General features: G+C 42.9%; 1 protein-coding gene across 1 annotated transcript in view; it reads right to left on the bottom strand.

The window, feature by feature from the left end:
* Positions 1 to 13,873, bottom strand: part of LOC308284869 (vertebrate ancient opsin-like) — a gene marked incomplete at both ends in the record, with an annotated part of 113,207 nt that extends 99,334 nt beyond the window's left edge. The window contains one exon of the mRNA XM_080725595.1: positions 13,495 to 13,873. Coding sequence (XP_080581721.1) covers positions 13,495 to 13,873 — 379 coding nt within the window. The remainder of the gene's footprint in view (positions 1 to 13,494) is intronic.
* Positions 13,874 to 14,133: the final 260 nt, after the last annotated feature.

The raw sequence follows: 14,133 nt of genomic DNA, 5'->3' as shown, positions 1-14,133 counted from the left end.
TTTCACTATTTAACCACTTAAACCAATATTTCATGCTTTAACTATTAAAAAATTGCAGATATACAAGCTACGAGCTTGCTGTTTTTGAAAAAAGCGTGAAATGTTTGAATAGATCTTTTTTTAAAGCAAACATTAAGTAACTCAAATCTGTCTTTCTCGGGGTCCCTGCACTAAATATTTTGAGATGAAGGTCCGCGGTCAAACACATATAATTCTAGGGGTCCTTGACTTGAGCACCACCGATATAGAAACATACGTTTTTCAGAAAACTGGTATTTTTCAGGCCTTAATGGGATAATAAAAAGACCATTACATAGCATATGTAGGCTACTGCACGTAATGCTTTATGACTCCCATAAGCACAACGAGCCACAGAGGCATTTCTTCCTATTTTTTAGTAGCCAATTTAGAGGAGCCAATTATTTGTTACCTCCTTATGCTCCCCCAATTTAGAAGTTACCTTTGTGGTTAATTGCTCACACACACACATCCCTGTGTTGTCACTGCTGTTGTATCCTACAGGCTCACCTGCCAGAGAGGAGTCCCCACCGGGAGGACGCCTTTGTCCTACTCCTCCCGCCCACCACTCCCGCTGACAGTTGCCGCCCCCAGCAGTGACAATTATCACCCTCCCCCGAACACGGGCCAATTGTGTTTATGTAGACCAGGGGTTTTCAAAGTGGGTGACGGGGCACCCTGGGGTGCCGCGAGATAATTTGATAATATTTGGAAGTTATTTGAACACTTGAAAAAATATTTAATATCATTTTAGACTTGAAGTACAAAGTTATTTTCAGTCAGTTCGAACCAAAATGGCTATTATCTCAACGTTTTCCTCGCAACATAATCACTAAAATATCGTCACTGTCGGGCAGAAACCTTGTATCTCCAAGTTTCAAATGTGTACTTCTTTTGGTAAAGCAAAGCCCTAGCCTAGTAAACGACCAACTTCCGTTATCCATAAATGGTTTCCGGAAGAGGGTGGGTTAGGTACGAGGCTAGCAAAGCCCTGCTTCATCATACAAGACTGTCGCACAAAACTAGTGAAAACAGCTGATCTACAAGCACACAACGTGTGCTAGATCTGCTTGTAGATATGCTGTTTTCACTAGTTTAGTACATTTTATAGATGATAAATACAAAACGAACGGTTTTGGACATACAAGGTTTCCACCCGACAACGACGATATGCTATAAATATAAGGTGCTGGGAGTGAAAATTATAATGTAGGGGTGCCTCGGATTAAACAAATATTCATGGTGTGCCCTGAGACAAAAAAGTTTGGGAACCCCTGATGTAGACACCCGACAAAGCCGGCTGCAAAGATTATTTGAACACCAAAGAAATCATTGCCATGATTATAATATTAAGTTATGTGTACTACAAAGTACAAACACACCTACAGTAGTGTGGCCCTGTGTGGGTAGTTGCATGTACTTGTACTGTATTATGTACTGTGTGTGAGTGTGTGCGTGCCTGCATGTGTGTGTGTGTGTGTGTGTGTGTGTGTGTGTGTGTGTGTGTGTGTGTGTGTGTGTGTGTGTGTGTGTGTGTGTGTGTGTGTGTGTGTGTGTGTGTGTGTGTGCGCGCGCATGCCCGTGTGTGCGTGCGAGCGACAGTGGCTGGAAAAGTACTCACATTTTTTACTTGAGTAAAAGTATCAATACTACAATGTAGAAATACTCTGTTACAAGCAAAAGTCCAGAATTCCGAATGTACTTAAAAAGTAAAAGTAAAAGTATGAAAGTATTGGCATCAAAATGTACTTAAAGTACCAAAAGTAAAAGTACAAAATGTTTGAAAATAGCAGATCTACAAGCTCACAACTCGCCGCGATGCGACACGTTGTGAGCTTGTAGATTGGCTATTTTCAAATAGACAAGGTATAAAATATGGCTAAAGTGTTTTATGTATGTTTTATAATATTATACTTTATATCTGCAAAGTAACTTGTAACTAAAGTTTTCAAATAAATGTAGTGGAGTAAAAGTACAATATTTGGATTTGAGATGTAGTGGAGTAGAAGTAAAAGTATATTGGAAATTGGAAATACTCAAGTAAAGTACAAATACTTCAAAAGTGTACTTAAGTACGGTACTTAAGTAAATGTACTTAGTTATTGTACAACACTGGCGAGCGAGCGAATGTGCATGCGTGCGAGCGTGCGTACGCGCGCGCGTGTGTGTGCGTGTGTGTGTGTGTGTGTGTGCGTGTGTGTGTGTGTGTGTGTGTGTGTGTGTGTGTGTGTGTGTCTGTGTGTGTGTGTGTGTGTGTGTGTGTGTGTGTGTGTGTGTGTGTGTGAGAGAGAGTTTATTGCATCTCTCAGGAGGACACAATGTCTACCGTAGTACAGTGCGTGTGTGTGTGTGTGTGTGTGTGTGTGTGTGTGTGTGTGTGTGTGTGTGTGTGTGTGTGTGTACTGTACACGCTGCATGCAGAAGCGCTGCCGTGCAGACAGCGCGTTGTTCAGCGCAAGTGTCTGTTGTTTATGTATGTGCGTGTTCGTGCGCTTGTGTGACCGAGTGTGCAGTCTAACTTCAGTAGACAGAGACGCGGTCCAAGGTTAATCCACTGGGTGTGTGCACAGTCCACCCTGAGCACGGAGGCGGGGACGCCATACACTACGCTATTATGCAGGGGCATGTGGAGCTGATGGTGGCATGTCAACCTCCCCCCCCCCCCCCCCCCCCCAAACCAGGGGCGTCACAAGGGGGGGGAGTAGGACTGAGTTACTAGGGCCTAAGGTGGAGGGGCCTGGAATTATTTTATACTTTAGCTATTGAAAAATAGCAGACATACAAGCTCACAGCGCGGCACCGAGTGCTGCGCTGCGAGCTTGTAGATCTGCTATTTTTGAAAAGTAGTGAAAATGTGTTGCACATCTTTGAATATGGTGTATGTATTTTTTAAGCGAACATTTGTAACTCAAATTCTGCTTCTGGGGGGGTCCCTGGAACTAAATATTTTGAGATGGGGGTCCCTGGCTAAATACATATCATTTTGGGGGTCCACTGACATAGAAACATACAGTAGGTTTTTTCCAAGAATTTCACGATTTATCAAAAATAGCAGATCTTGTATATCTGCTATTTTTCAATAGTTAAAGCACATAATAACGCGTAATAATGTGTTCCCAGTCTACAGTAAATGGGTTAAACCCCCTCCCCCTATGAAGAACATTCATGGGGGGCCTGCAGTGAATCCTTGTACCCAGGGCCCAGAATTTGGTGCGACACCCGTTTCTCCTCTGCACTACAAGGACAAGACGCTAGAAGTTTCTTTTTTTTTCCTTCCTTTTTTTGTGATGCAGAGAATACTGCAGAGAGGTGGCAGCAGAGGTGAACCCACTCAATGTGTTCCCCGTGCAAGGTTGTGAATAACAAAGCATGCTGTGGTGTGTGTGTGTGTGTGTGTGTGTGTATATATCAGATTTTTAAAGGACAACTTTGTATTTTTACAACAAGTAATTTAAAGATTGTAATTAGAGAAAAGAAAAGATGAGTGTCAAAATGTTTTCATTTACTGCTTTCTATCAATTTAGCGATTTTGTTTTCAGCGGGTGGGGGCATGCGTACAAGTGGCTAAATATGTATTTTTAGAAACAATAAGCCCATTCTCAAGATGCACCGCAATCTTTCATGGACAGATGTGACTTATGGGGGATAATAGTGTTAATGTGAGGGTATATAAAGTGAATGGCAAATCGAGTTTAACGTTGTTTAACGTTGTTTAATGCAATCAGATATACCGTAGGACTTTTCTGTTTGGATGTATGGGCTGTCAAGGCCAGAAAGTATTTTTTTTGCCACTCAGTAGGCGTTCCCGCATAACTTCCCACAACATCGGTTACCAAGAAATCCTTTTTCAGGACTTGTTGAAGACGGACACTTCAAACGTCAAACTTCAAACGTCAAACAACTTCATTAATCCCACTCGGGGCAATTAGTTTGGAGCAGCTTGCAACACAGAAATGCAGCAACTTACAAGTACAACAACATACAAACAAACAACAAACATACTAATACACCAAGGAGATGATGTGGAATAAAATTATCTTAAACATTCTCAATGGCCCTTAGTCAGCAGCGCAACAATCTCTCCTACCTCTATCTCATTGATTGTAGTCTGTCTGTCTCTCTCTCTCTCTCTCTCTCTCTCTCTCTCTCTCTCTCTCTCTCTCTCTCTCTCTCACACACACACACACACTCACTCACTCATACAGTATTTGTGCCCATTAAAAAATACTCATCCATAACCAATGAAAGTTATAATGATGTCTGCAAGCCATTGTGCCACACACACACGCACGCGCGCGCGCACACACACACACACACACACACACACACACACACACACACACACACACACACACACACACACACACACACACACACACACACACACAAACCTCCATATTTGGGCACAAACAGAGACACACGCCCACACGGTTGTTCTGAGTCGCTTTTCTTCTCCCTCCCTGGCTGCGCACAGTGAATTCTCTGTGTTAATTTAGTTCTGAGAGAGTATACATTGACCCAAATGGACCCAAATGGACCCTTATGGGCGCACTGAGGGGTTTCCTGTGTGCCTCAGTCTGTCTCTCTGCCTGTCAACCCCAGGGTTTTCAGCTTGTAGACGCCGCCTTATCAGTTTTTCCACTAAATTGGCTCCTTGTGGACGAGACAGCGTGATATGCTGTAGCTTCAGACGTGTTTTAAGCCTAGAAATATTGAATGCTTTAACTATTGAAAAATAGCAGATATGCAAGCTCACAGCGCGGCACCGAGTGCCGCGCTGCGAGCTTGTAGATCTGCTATTTTTGAAAAGTCATGAAGATTTGTGCAAATCTTTGAATACATGTCTTTTTTTAAAGCGAACATTTGTAACTCAAATATTTGCTTCTGGGTGGTCCCTGGAACTAAATATTTTGAGATGGGGGTCCGTGGCCAAATACATATCATTTTGGGGTCCTTCACATGAAAAAGTTTGAGAACCACTGACATAGAAACATGGGTTAATCTGCGGTCTATGTATGTTGGAAAGATTCTCAAGACATATTATCGGCAGTGGTGGAAAGTAACTCAGTATCGCCTATTTACTCACTTAAACCCCATGTGGCTCTGTGGAGTCCCTCAGGGCTCCATACTAGTGTATTTTCCGTTTTCTGTTATTGTGGGTAAAGTTTTGCTGAAAACAAGCTCCATCCAGCATTTTACTGCCAAACCTTTCCCCACAATACGGATATTGGGGTTTAAGTGCATGTCCTTTTAATCTACTTGTTTTAATATACTTTATTCTCCTATACTCCTACATCTCCTACATCTACATCTCAAGGGAAAATATTGTCATCTCAAGGGAAACTAGTTATTTTACAGCTTTAGCCACTATAGTTAATTTGTAGATTTAGATCAGTTTAATACTTTGGTCAACAAGCATCACAAGCTCACTGTGAGCTATGAGATTTTGATGTCAAATGTAATGTATACTGTTATTACTCAAGTATCATACTCAAGTATCACAATCATCAGTGTATTTTAGATTCATGTCAATTTGTGTTTTCAGATATTTAACCGCTTGAACGGTCAATACTTGATAAACTTGACCTTTCACTGTACTTTCACAGTCTGTTCTTTTCCCGCTCCAAAGTTCTTTGCTGAAAATAGCCGGTCTACAAGCTCGTAGAGCTCGTAGAGCTTGTAGATTTGCTATTTTTGGCTAAAGTTCTCAGAATATGGACACTAGGGTTTTTAATGCCTTTTTTGAAGCTTACCCTGGTGTAGTTTCTTGTACACATGATGTCCAAAGCATTCACATGGGGTTTTACTTCTAAAATCTGGTTTTCAGACTACCGAGCACGCAGCTCTGAACGCCAATCAGAGCCACAATAAATGCAGCCTTAGTGAACGAACACAGGAAGAGAAAGCAGAGGAAAGAGAAAACCTTGGAGAAAACAAGCGCTCCCTCCCCGTCAGGGGTGTCACACCAAATTCTGGGCCCTGGGTGCAAGGATTCACTGCGGGCCCCCCATGAATGTTCTTCTTAGGGGGAGGGGGTTTAACCCATTTAGACTGGGAACGCATTATTACACTTTATTTTGTGCTTTGACCATTGAAAAATAGCAGATATACAAGCTCACAGCGTGGCACCGAGTACGCTGCGAGCTTGTAGATCTGCTGTTTTTGAAAAATCTTGAACATTTGTGCAAGTCTTTGAATATTTCAAATCCTTCTAAGTTTTTTTGAAAAACCTATGTTTCTATGTCAGTGGTGCTCAAACCTTTTCATGTGAAGGACCCCCAAAATGATATGTATTTGGCCCACGGACCCCCATCTCAAAACATTTAGCTCCAGGGGACCCCCCAGAAGCAGATTTTGAGTTACAGATGTTCGCTTAAAAAATACATATATTCAAAGATTTGTACGCATTTTCACAACTCAAAAATAGCAGATCTACAAGCTTGCAGCGCGGCACGGTGCCGCGCTGTGAGCTTGTAGATCTGCTATTTTTCAACAGCTTAAGTATAACATAATTAAGGCCCCTCCACCTTGGGCCCTAGTAACTAAGTCCCACTTCCCCACAATTTTTTTATTAATTGAAAAGATTTTTAAAAACTAAAAGATCTATCAAAAATGTCTATCAAAAAAGAGGAATCTCTGTCAAAAATGTCTATCAAAAAAGAGGAAAAGACATGGAAAAGGAAATTCATAAAATCTAAGAAATTATATATTTTCTTTGTTTAAATAGTAAAATAGCAGATCTACAAGCTCACAACGTGTTGCGATTCGACGATGCGACACGTTGTGAGCTTGTAGATCGTTTGTTTTCACTAGTCTGGGTCACGAGAAGAAATAAAGATTCTGTTTTGGGGATGGAGCTATAATTGGCTAAGATTGAGAACCACTGGTCTGAATAGAGATGTCCACCATGGATCATAATTTACAGTGCAGCCATTTTGCTCTTACATCACAGGCTACTTGGGGGCGGGGCCCAGAGTTTGGTGTAACAACTAGTGCTGTGATGTACTGTACTTAAAGCTATACTATGTAAGTTGCTAAACTAGTGGTCAGTCGGGGTATTGATTTTTTCTGAAGTTTTTCGCCTGGAGTCGCCGCGGACCACCGCCGCGGACCACCGCCGCGGACCACCGGAGCGGGGCCGCAAACCACCGCGACCGATACGAATCCGTAGAGGGGTAGAACGTAATTTTCTGGCCAGGATTTGGGGAGTAAGAGGTTAAGAATCCTTCACCATTGTAAACACTGGTTGCTGAGGGAGGCTAATTCCTGAAGAGACGGCAGACACGCTGTGATTGGCCGGTAGTGTATCATGTGTGTATGATCCGCGATGTGATTGGCCAACGTATACACAACGTATACAGATGATGCAGATGACGTAATTTTGCCGCGAAATCCGGACCCCGGCCAGGATCATAGAAAACATATAAAGAGAAGGCTTTAGAAGCTGAAAATAACGGAGTGGGTGTTCTAAAACTTTAGCGATTTAACAGTTGGGACAATTTTAAGATTTGTTTTATAAAAAAAGTTACATAGTATAACTTTAAGTACAATTTTACTTTCTTCAGTAATTACAATTTTTTTTATACTTTTACTTCTACTTCTTATAGTTGCTATCGTTACTTTGTAGACTTTGATTATTATTACAAAACACACCAACCACTTCAGCCCTAAATATATTCCGGCCATTTGAAAATAGCACATCTACAAGCTCATAATGCGCCGCGATGCGACGCATTGTGAGCTTGTAGATCGTCTATTTTCAAAGGATTTTTTTTATACCATTTTGAACTTGTGAAATGGGTAAAATGTAACTATGGTCAAAGCTGCTTTACTTGAGGGTCTTTGGAATGAGCTGTGCTGCTGCTGCACACTTGCAGTGTCTCTGACAATGAGCCTTTATTGGTTAGAAATGATCTACAACAGTATGTCAACCAGAGTCTACTCCCCATTGGTTTGTTTAAATGTAAATGGAGAAACAATTAAGCAGGATGCCCTCATGAAGGGACACCGTCCAAAATGCTATCGATGTATTAAGGCAGGGAAATCAATACCTTAATCCTTAACAAGGATTTAAGACAACTGGCTGGACGTGACAAAGGATGGGATTATGTTCTGTTCTGTTTTGTAGTGTCAGTCAGAAGCAAAACAGTTTCACTTTTTTTAACTTGTTAAATGTTGTTTAAAAAGCTCCGTGCTTGCCATAATGTTCAATACAGACAAATACATCTTATTAGTGAACCATGGGAGAGGGGCTTGGGTTGTGATTTTTTTATTTTATTGTTATTGCGATCGTCAGGTCGCAGTTACTATCAAAATCTCAACCAGCTGTCCGTCAGTCTGTCAGTCTGTCAGTCAGTCTGTCACACGTCACACTTTTGCCCTGCTCATATCTCCGCAACCGTTGCCCCAATCCATGGCAAAAAGAAAAAAACACAACCTATCAATTCTCACATGACCCTCTTCTAGCGCCACCATGAGGCCGATTCTTGCAAAACACATTTTTGGACACTGCTCCTACAAATTTTGACCTAAAATCACGCAAATCGGTACACAGTTGGTCTACACTCATGTCTTCAACATGGATCTGTCCCATATAGCGCCACCATCAGAAAAAAAAAATCAAACACATTTTTGGACACTTCTCCTACAGATTTTGCCCTAAAATCACGCAAATCGGTACACAACACTCATCTCATCACCATGGATCTGTCCCATATAGCGCCACCATCAGGCCGATTTCTTCAAACACATTTTTGGACACTGCTCCTACAGATTTTGCCCTAAAATCATGCAAATCGGTACACAATATGTCTACACTCATGTCATCAACATGGATCTCTCCCATATAGCGCCACCATCAGGCCGATTTTTTCAAACACTTTTTTGGACACTGCTGACTGCTCCTACATATTTTGCTCTCAAATCACGCTGCGACCTGACGGTCGCTTATCTCGGGGCGGCTACCTGCATGCTGCTCTGTGTAAAACCAGATATTAAACGTCTCACCCGGAGCCGCTGCTGGGCACCAATATAAGTCCAGACACATTATACAGTGGGTGAGGAGGGGACCTCTTATGCAAGCTTTATGGGTCCTGCATGCAAAGTTTATGGGGATTATCAAAGAACCCTTTAGCTGCTAAGCGCTGATGTGCAGATACCCAGAGACCCTGCGATGCCACAGAGATGCGTGGACTGTGGAGGCAGGGGTGTCACACCAAATTCTGGGCCAGGCTGGGTACAAGGATTCACCGCGGGCCCCCCATGATTGTTCTTCATATGGGGGAAGGGGTTTAACCCATTTAGACTTGGAACACATTATTACGCGTTATTTTGTGCTTTAACTATTGAAAAATAGCAGATCTACAAGCTCACCGTGCACTCGGTGCCGCACTGCGAGCTTGTAGATCTGCTATTTTGTTTTAATCGTGAAAATTTGTACAATTCTGAATTTCAAATCCTTCAAAGGTTTTTTGAAAAACCTATGTTTGTATGTCAGTGGTGCTCAAACTTTTTCATGTGAAGTACCCCCAAAATGATATGTATTTGGCCACGGACCCCCATCTCAAAATATTTAGTTCCAGGGACCCCCCCCCCCCCCCCCCCCCCAGAAGCAAAATTTGAGTTACAAATGTTCGCTTAAAAAATACATATATTCAAAGATTTGCACACATTTTCACGACTTTTCTAAAAAGAGCAGAACTACAAGCTCGCAGCGCAACACTCGGTGCCGCGCTGTGAGCTTGTAGATCTGCTATTTTTAGATAGTTAAAGCACAAAATAATGCGTAATAATGTGTTCCAAGTCTAAATGGGTTAAACCCGTTCCCCCTATGAAGAACATTCAAGGGGGATTGGGGGGCCTGTGGGCAGTGAATCCTTGTACCCAGGGCCCAGAATTTGGTGCGACACCCCCGACGCCACGCTGTGAGCTTGCATATCTGCTATTTTTCAATAGCTAAAGTATAAAATAATTAAGGCCCAAGTAACTCAGTCCCCCCCCCCCCCCCCCCCTGTGACGCCCCTGCCTGCGATGTGTGGACTGTGGAGGATTGCGCGGAGCCCAGTGTGACATCACCATCCACGTCTGAAAAATGGTCCCTTTAAAAAGCAACCCAGCAGCATTTGAAATTGACTCTACCCAGACGGTAGAGCATGCTGTTAAATTGCACAGTTATGTTAGGAGCTCACGTAAATGTGCAATCTAAACTCAGTGTGGCGTTTATGTCATACAGACGGTGTGGAAATTAGTTATTAGCGGGATTGGAGGGCTTTTGAGGCAGGTGATTGTGTGTGTGTGTGTGTGTGTGTGTGTGTGTGTGTGTGTGTGTGTGTGTGCGTGCGTGCGTGCGTGCGTGTGTTAGGCACTTGCATACATAGACATCAAAGGGGGCTTGAGCCCCTGCCCTTTTAACTGCCTGCAAAAAGTGCCCTCTCCAGACCATGAATGCAGTTTTCAGGTGAAAGAAAAGCAAATGCCCCCCTTTCCATGCCATACCTGAAGGCAGCATTCAAGAGAATTGCCTTGTGCAAACGCTCCTGAACTTGAATACAGCATCTTATGTTGAATGAATTGCCCACACTGTGTAGAAATCCATGCCGTTACGCCACATCTCCAGTATTGATTTCATTATGTTTAGTTCAGTGTGGTATCAAGCACCCAAAATAGCTGACCTCCAAGCTTGGAGGTCTGCTATTTTCGATATTTTCACCAAAAAGCCTTTGTAGAAATCTAACATTCTCTGCACGTCCCTGGTGTGTGTGTGTGTGTGTGTGTGTGTGTGTGTGTGTGTGTGTGTGTGTGTGTGTGTGTGTGTGTGTGTGTGTGCGCGCGCGCGCACGTGCGCGCGCGTGTGTGTGCGCGCGTGTGTGTGATAGACTATAGAGAGTAAGAATCTGTGTACGTCAAAACATTCTCAACAAGTCATCACTATGATCAGGCACTGAACAGAATCACATGCTTTTACATCAATCAAATTAGTGCTTAAAACTATTATTGTGTATGAAGCAATGTTCGACAAAGATACAGCACATCAAATTAAAGTCTAGTCCAGATAATGTCTATAGTCAGTGTGCCATGTCAACATACATTTTAATGACACGCCATCATTTTAATTGGCAGGACATTTTATAACAATCATTAGACTATAATCCGCCTATCTCCCCCACTCCCTCCCCAGACAGAGTTCAGAGTTTAATGAACGTAGAATTATACGCAGTATGTGATTAGCTGTAAATTAGGTGACTTCATTTAACTGACCATTAAAACATTATTTGGCTTTAAAATAAAAAAATCCTCCATCTCACACTTCTGCCAGTGTGCCAATGTTGGCACCCGTGGCTGTGCCTACGCGGTTGCTTGCCCCTGTTCTAGTCCAACTAGCGTGACCCATAGGAAGAGAAATACAAACGCACAGACGCGCACTCTCCTATATGCACGCACGCACGCACGCACGCACGCACGCACGCACGCACGCATGCGCACACACACACACACGATTGGAACAGTTTTTTTACGCTTTTGACCAACAGTCAGCCAGCAGACAGTCAGAAGAAATGGACCAGAGTCCCAATGTAACCCCCCGAGAGTCTGCTTGGACTGTGTGAAACTGTGAATGTAATGAGGCTATACACTGTATCTCTCAGTGGTATCATTGAACACGATAGTGCCTCCATGTCATGCATCCGTGTCAGCACTTCACTCCTACACAAAGGCACACATATTTGTCCGCACTCATTACACAGAACTCCACTAAACACACAGAACCCTATGAGAGCCCACACAACTATAATGAATGTCATACTGTATTCTCAGTGGTGGCATTTTTACTTCACTGGAGTATTTCCAATTTGATATAATTGTATTTGTACTCCACGACATCTCAAAGGCAGATATTGTACTTCAGTTATTATACAACTTTAGTAAATCTAGATTACATTAACCACTTCAGCCCTATAGCCTACATTTTGGCCATTCGAAAATAGACGATCTACAAGCTCACAATGAGCTTGTATGTAGATCTGTTATTCGCTAAAGATTTCTTTTTATACATTTTGCACATTTGAAAACGTGTGAAACACAGACCTTCTTCTGCATGCATATACTTACTTTCTATACTTTAATTACACTTTGATACCAAGCTTGTGTACTTTGCAAGTAAATGAATTCTGGACTTCTACTTGTAACAGAGTAGGCCTACACCTAAATTGCAGTGTTGATAGGCTATACTTTATAAATGCTGCAAGTAAAAAACGTGAGATAGGCCTACTTTTTCCACCACTGATACTGTATTCTTCACTGTGGCCGCAGGCTCAGTCAGTCACTACTGTGACAGCATGACTCAAAACCACCCACTATGGCACCAACTACTATGCTAATGAGCTATTAACAACTCTCTAATATCGACGCACACTCTCTCCTGGACCACTGAAATCACCCACTGAGTCCTATAATGTGACACATCACAGTTAATTAGTAGGCTATAGAACATTTTGGACCCATATGGTCCAGAATCTGCATTTTGAATGAATCGAAGCGACCCGCATGCATCCATCCAGGCTCCACACATTTTTTCGGTGTGATTTGTATGGAAATGCACGCGGCTGCATGGTCTGCGGCTTTGGGAGCAGGACATAATACTTGGAAGTGATTTCACAGCCTATCAAGACAGTCTGAGGAGCAATGCCGCAGAGTCCACCCAATAGCCTTTTAAAATTATTTATTTTTAACTACTTCTTTGTCTTTTTCAGATTTCAAAAGAGGCGTTGCCCATGAGCAGACAGTTCATGCACCCCACTAGCACTTTAAAAAAGAATATATGGGCTACTATATGGAGAGATTACCATAAGCGCTGTTTGATTATTATGTGTAACTCATTGTGAAATGAAACACGTTTTCATACCGTGCAGATATTTTGTGATGAGATTTTTTTTTTCTTTTGAAAAAGCAATGACAAAAATTATAATAAACGCGATAATTTAGGCTACTCACCACAAGATGACGATAACAAAGAGACAATAGCCTATCTATCAGGCATCGTGTAAATTATTCAGCCATGTGCAGACACGCACACCTGAGTCTGCAAGTGATCCGAATAAAGGAACAATGTGCAAGGCGTTTTCAGATTCAAAATGTGCCTATTGTCTAGGCTACTTAAATGTGCGATTATGTGAATATTGCTTTGAAATCAAAGTTTAATGTCAGACGTAATGCACTGCCAACTAATGATAGAACATATTTGTTCCTGAATTCTCAATGTCGCCAATATAAAACTATATATGACCGATTGGACCCCTCATAAACGCAGTGCGCTGGCAACACTCCATATAATAACTGGCAACACTCCTAACATCAGACCATCGATCCCTTTCCCCCCCACCCCGGAACGCATCCGAAACGAAATGGCCCAAAAAACATGTCGATAAACACAGAATGATCACATTAAACATATATATCGCTAAAAAAAATGTCCACACTCACCAAACAGAGAATTTGCGAAGCCGTACCACACGCAGCCCGCGTGTCCTATGAGCCATCTCCCCTGCGTGCTGGCCGCGAAGCTGAACGGCGTCCCCAGGACGCACACGAGCAGGTCGCTGAAGGAAATGTTAATCAGCAGCATGTTGATGGGCGAGCGCAGCGTCTTGTAGCGGCAGAACAGCACCAGCACCAGCAGGTTGTTGAGCAGACCGAACGTGCCGATGCAGCCCAGGCACACGGCCACCACCAGGTGTCCGGTAGGGCTGAGGGTCGCCCGCTCTGAGCCGCCCGGCGCCAGCTGCCGCTCCTCGCTGCCGGCGCACAGCGCGCTATTGGCCCCTGGCGCGCAGTCGCCAAAGCTCACGTTGGGCGCGATCATCGCAGTCCCGTGGTGCGCCTCGGCTCGCACTGAACGAGAGCTTTTTTTAATATGTCATTTCTTTCCTTTTTTTTCCTCCCTCGTTTTTTGTTTAGTGATGAGAACGTCAATTATTGACTATTGTAAAGCAAAAAGTCGACACCTGGCCAGCGCTATATAGACTGTACTTGTTGCTTCTATAAATGAGTGGGTTCAAAGTTAAAAGTGTTAAATAGAAATAGATAGAAGCTCAGCTCGGCTCGGCTGGCTGGGAGCTATAG

The sequence above is a fragment of the Nannobrachium achirus genome (genome assembly GCF_963921795.1).
Source record: "Nannobrachium achirus genome assembly, chromosome: 5".
In the NCBI taxonomy this organism is placed as follows: Eukaryota; Metazoa; Chordata; class Actinopteri; order Myctophiformes; family Myctophidae; genus Nannobrachium; species Nannobrachium achirus.
This window is presented reverse-complemented; position numbering and strand designations above follow the sequence as displayed.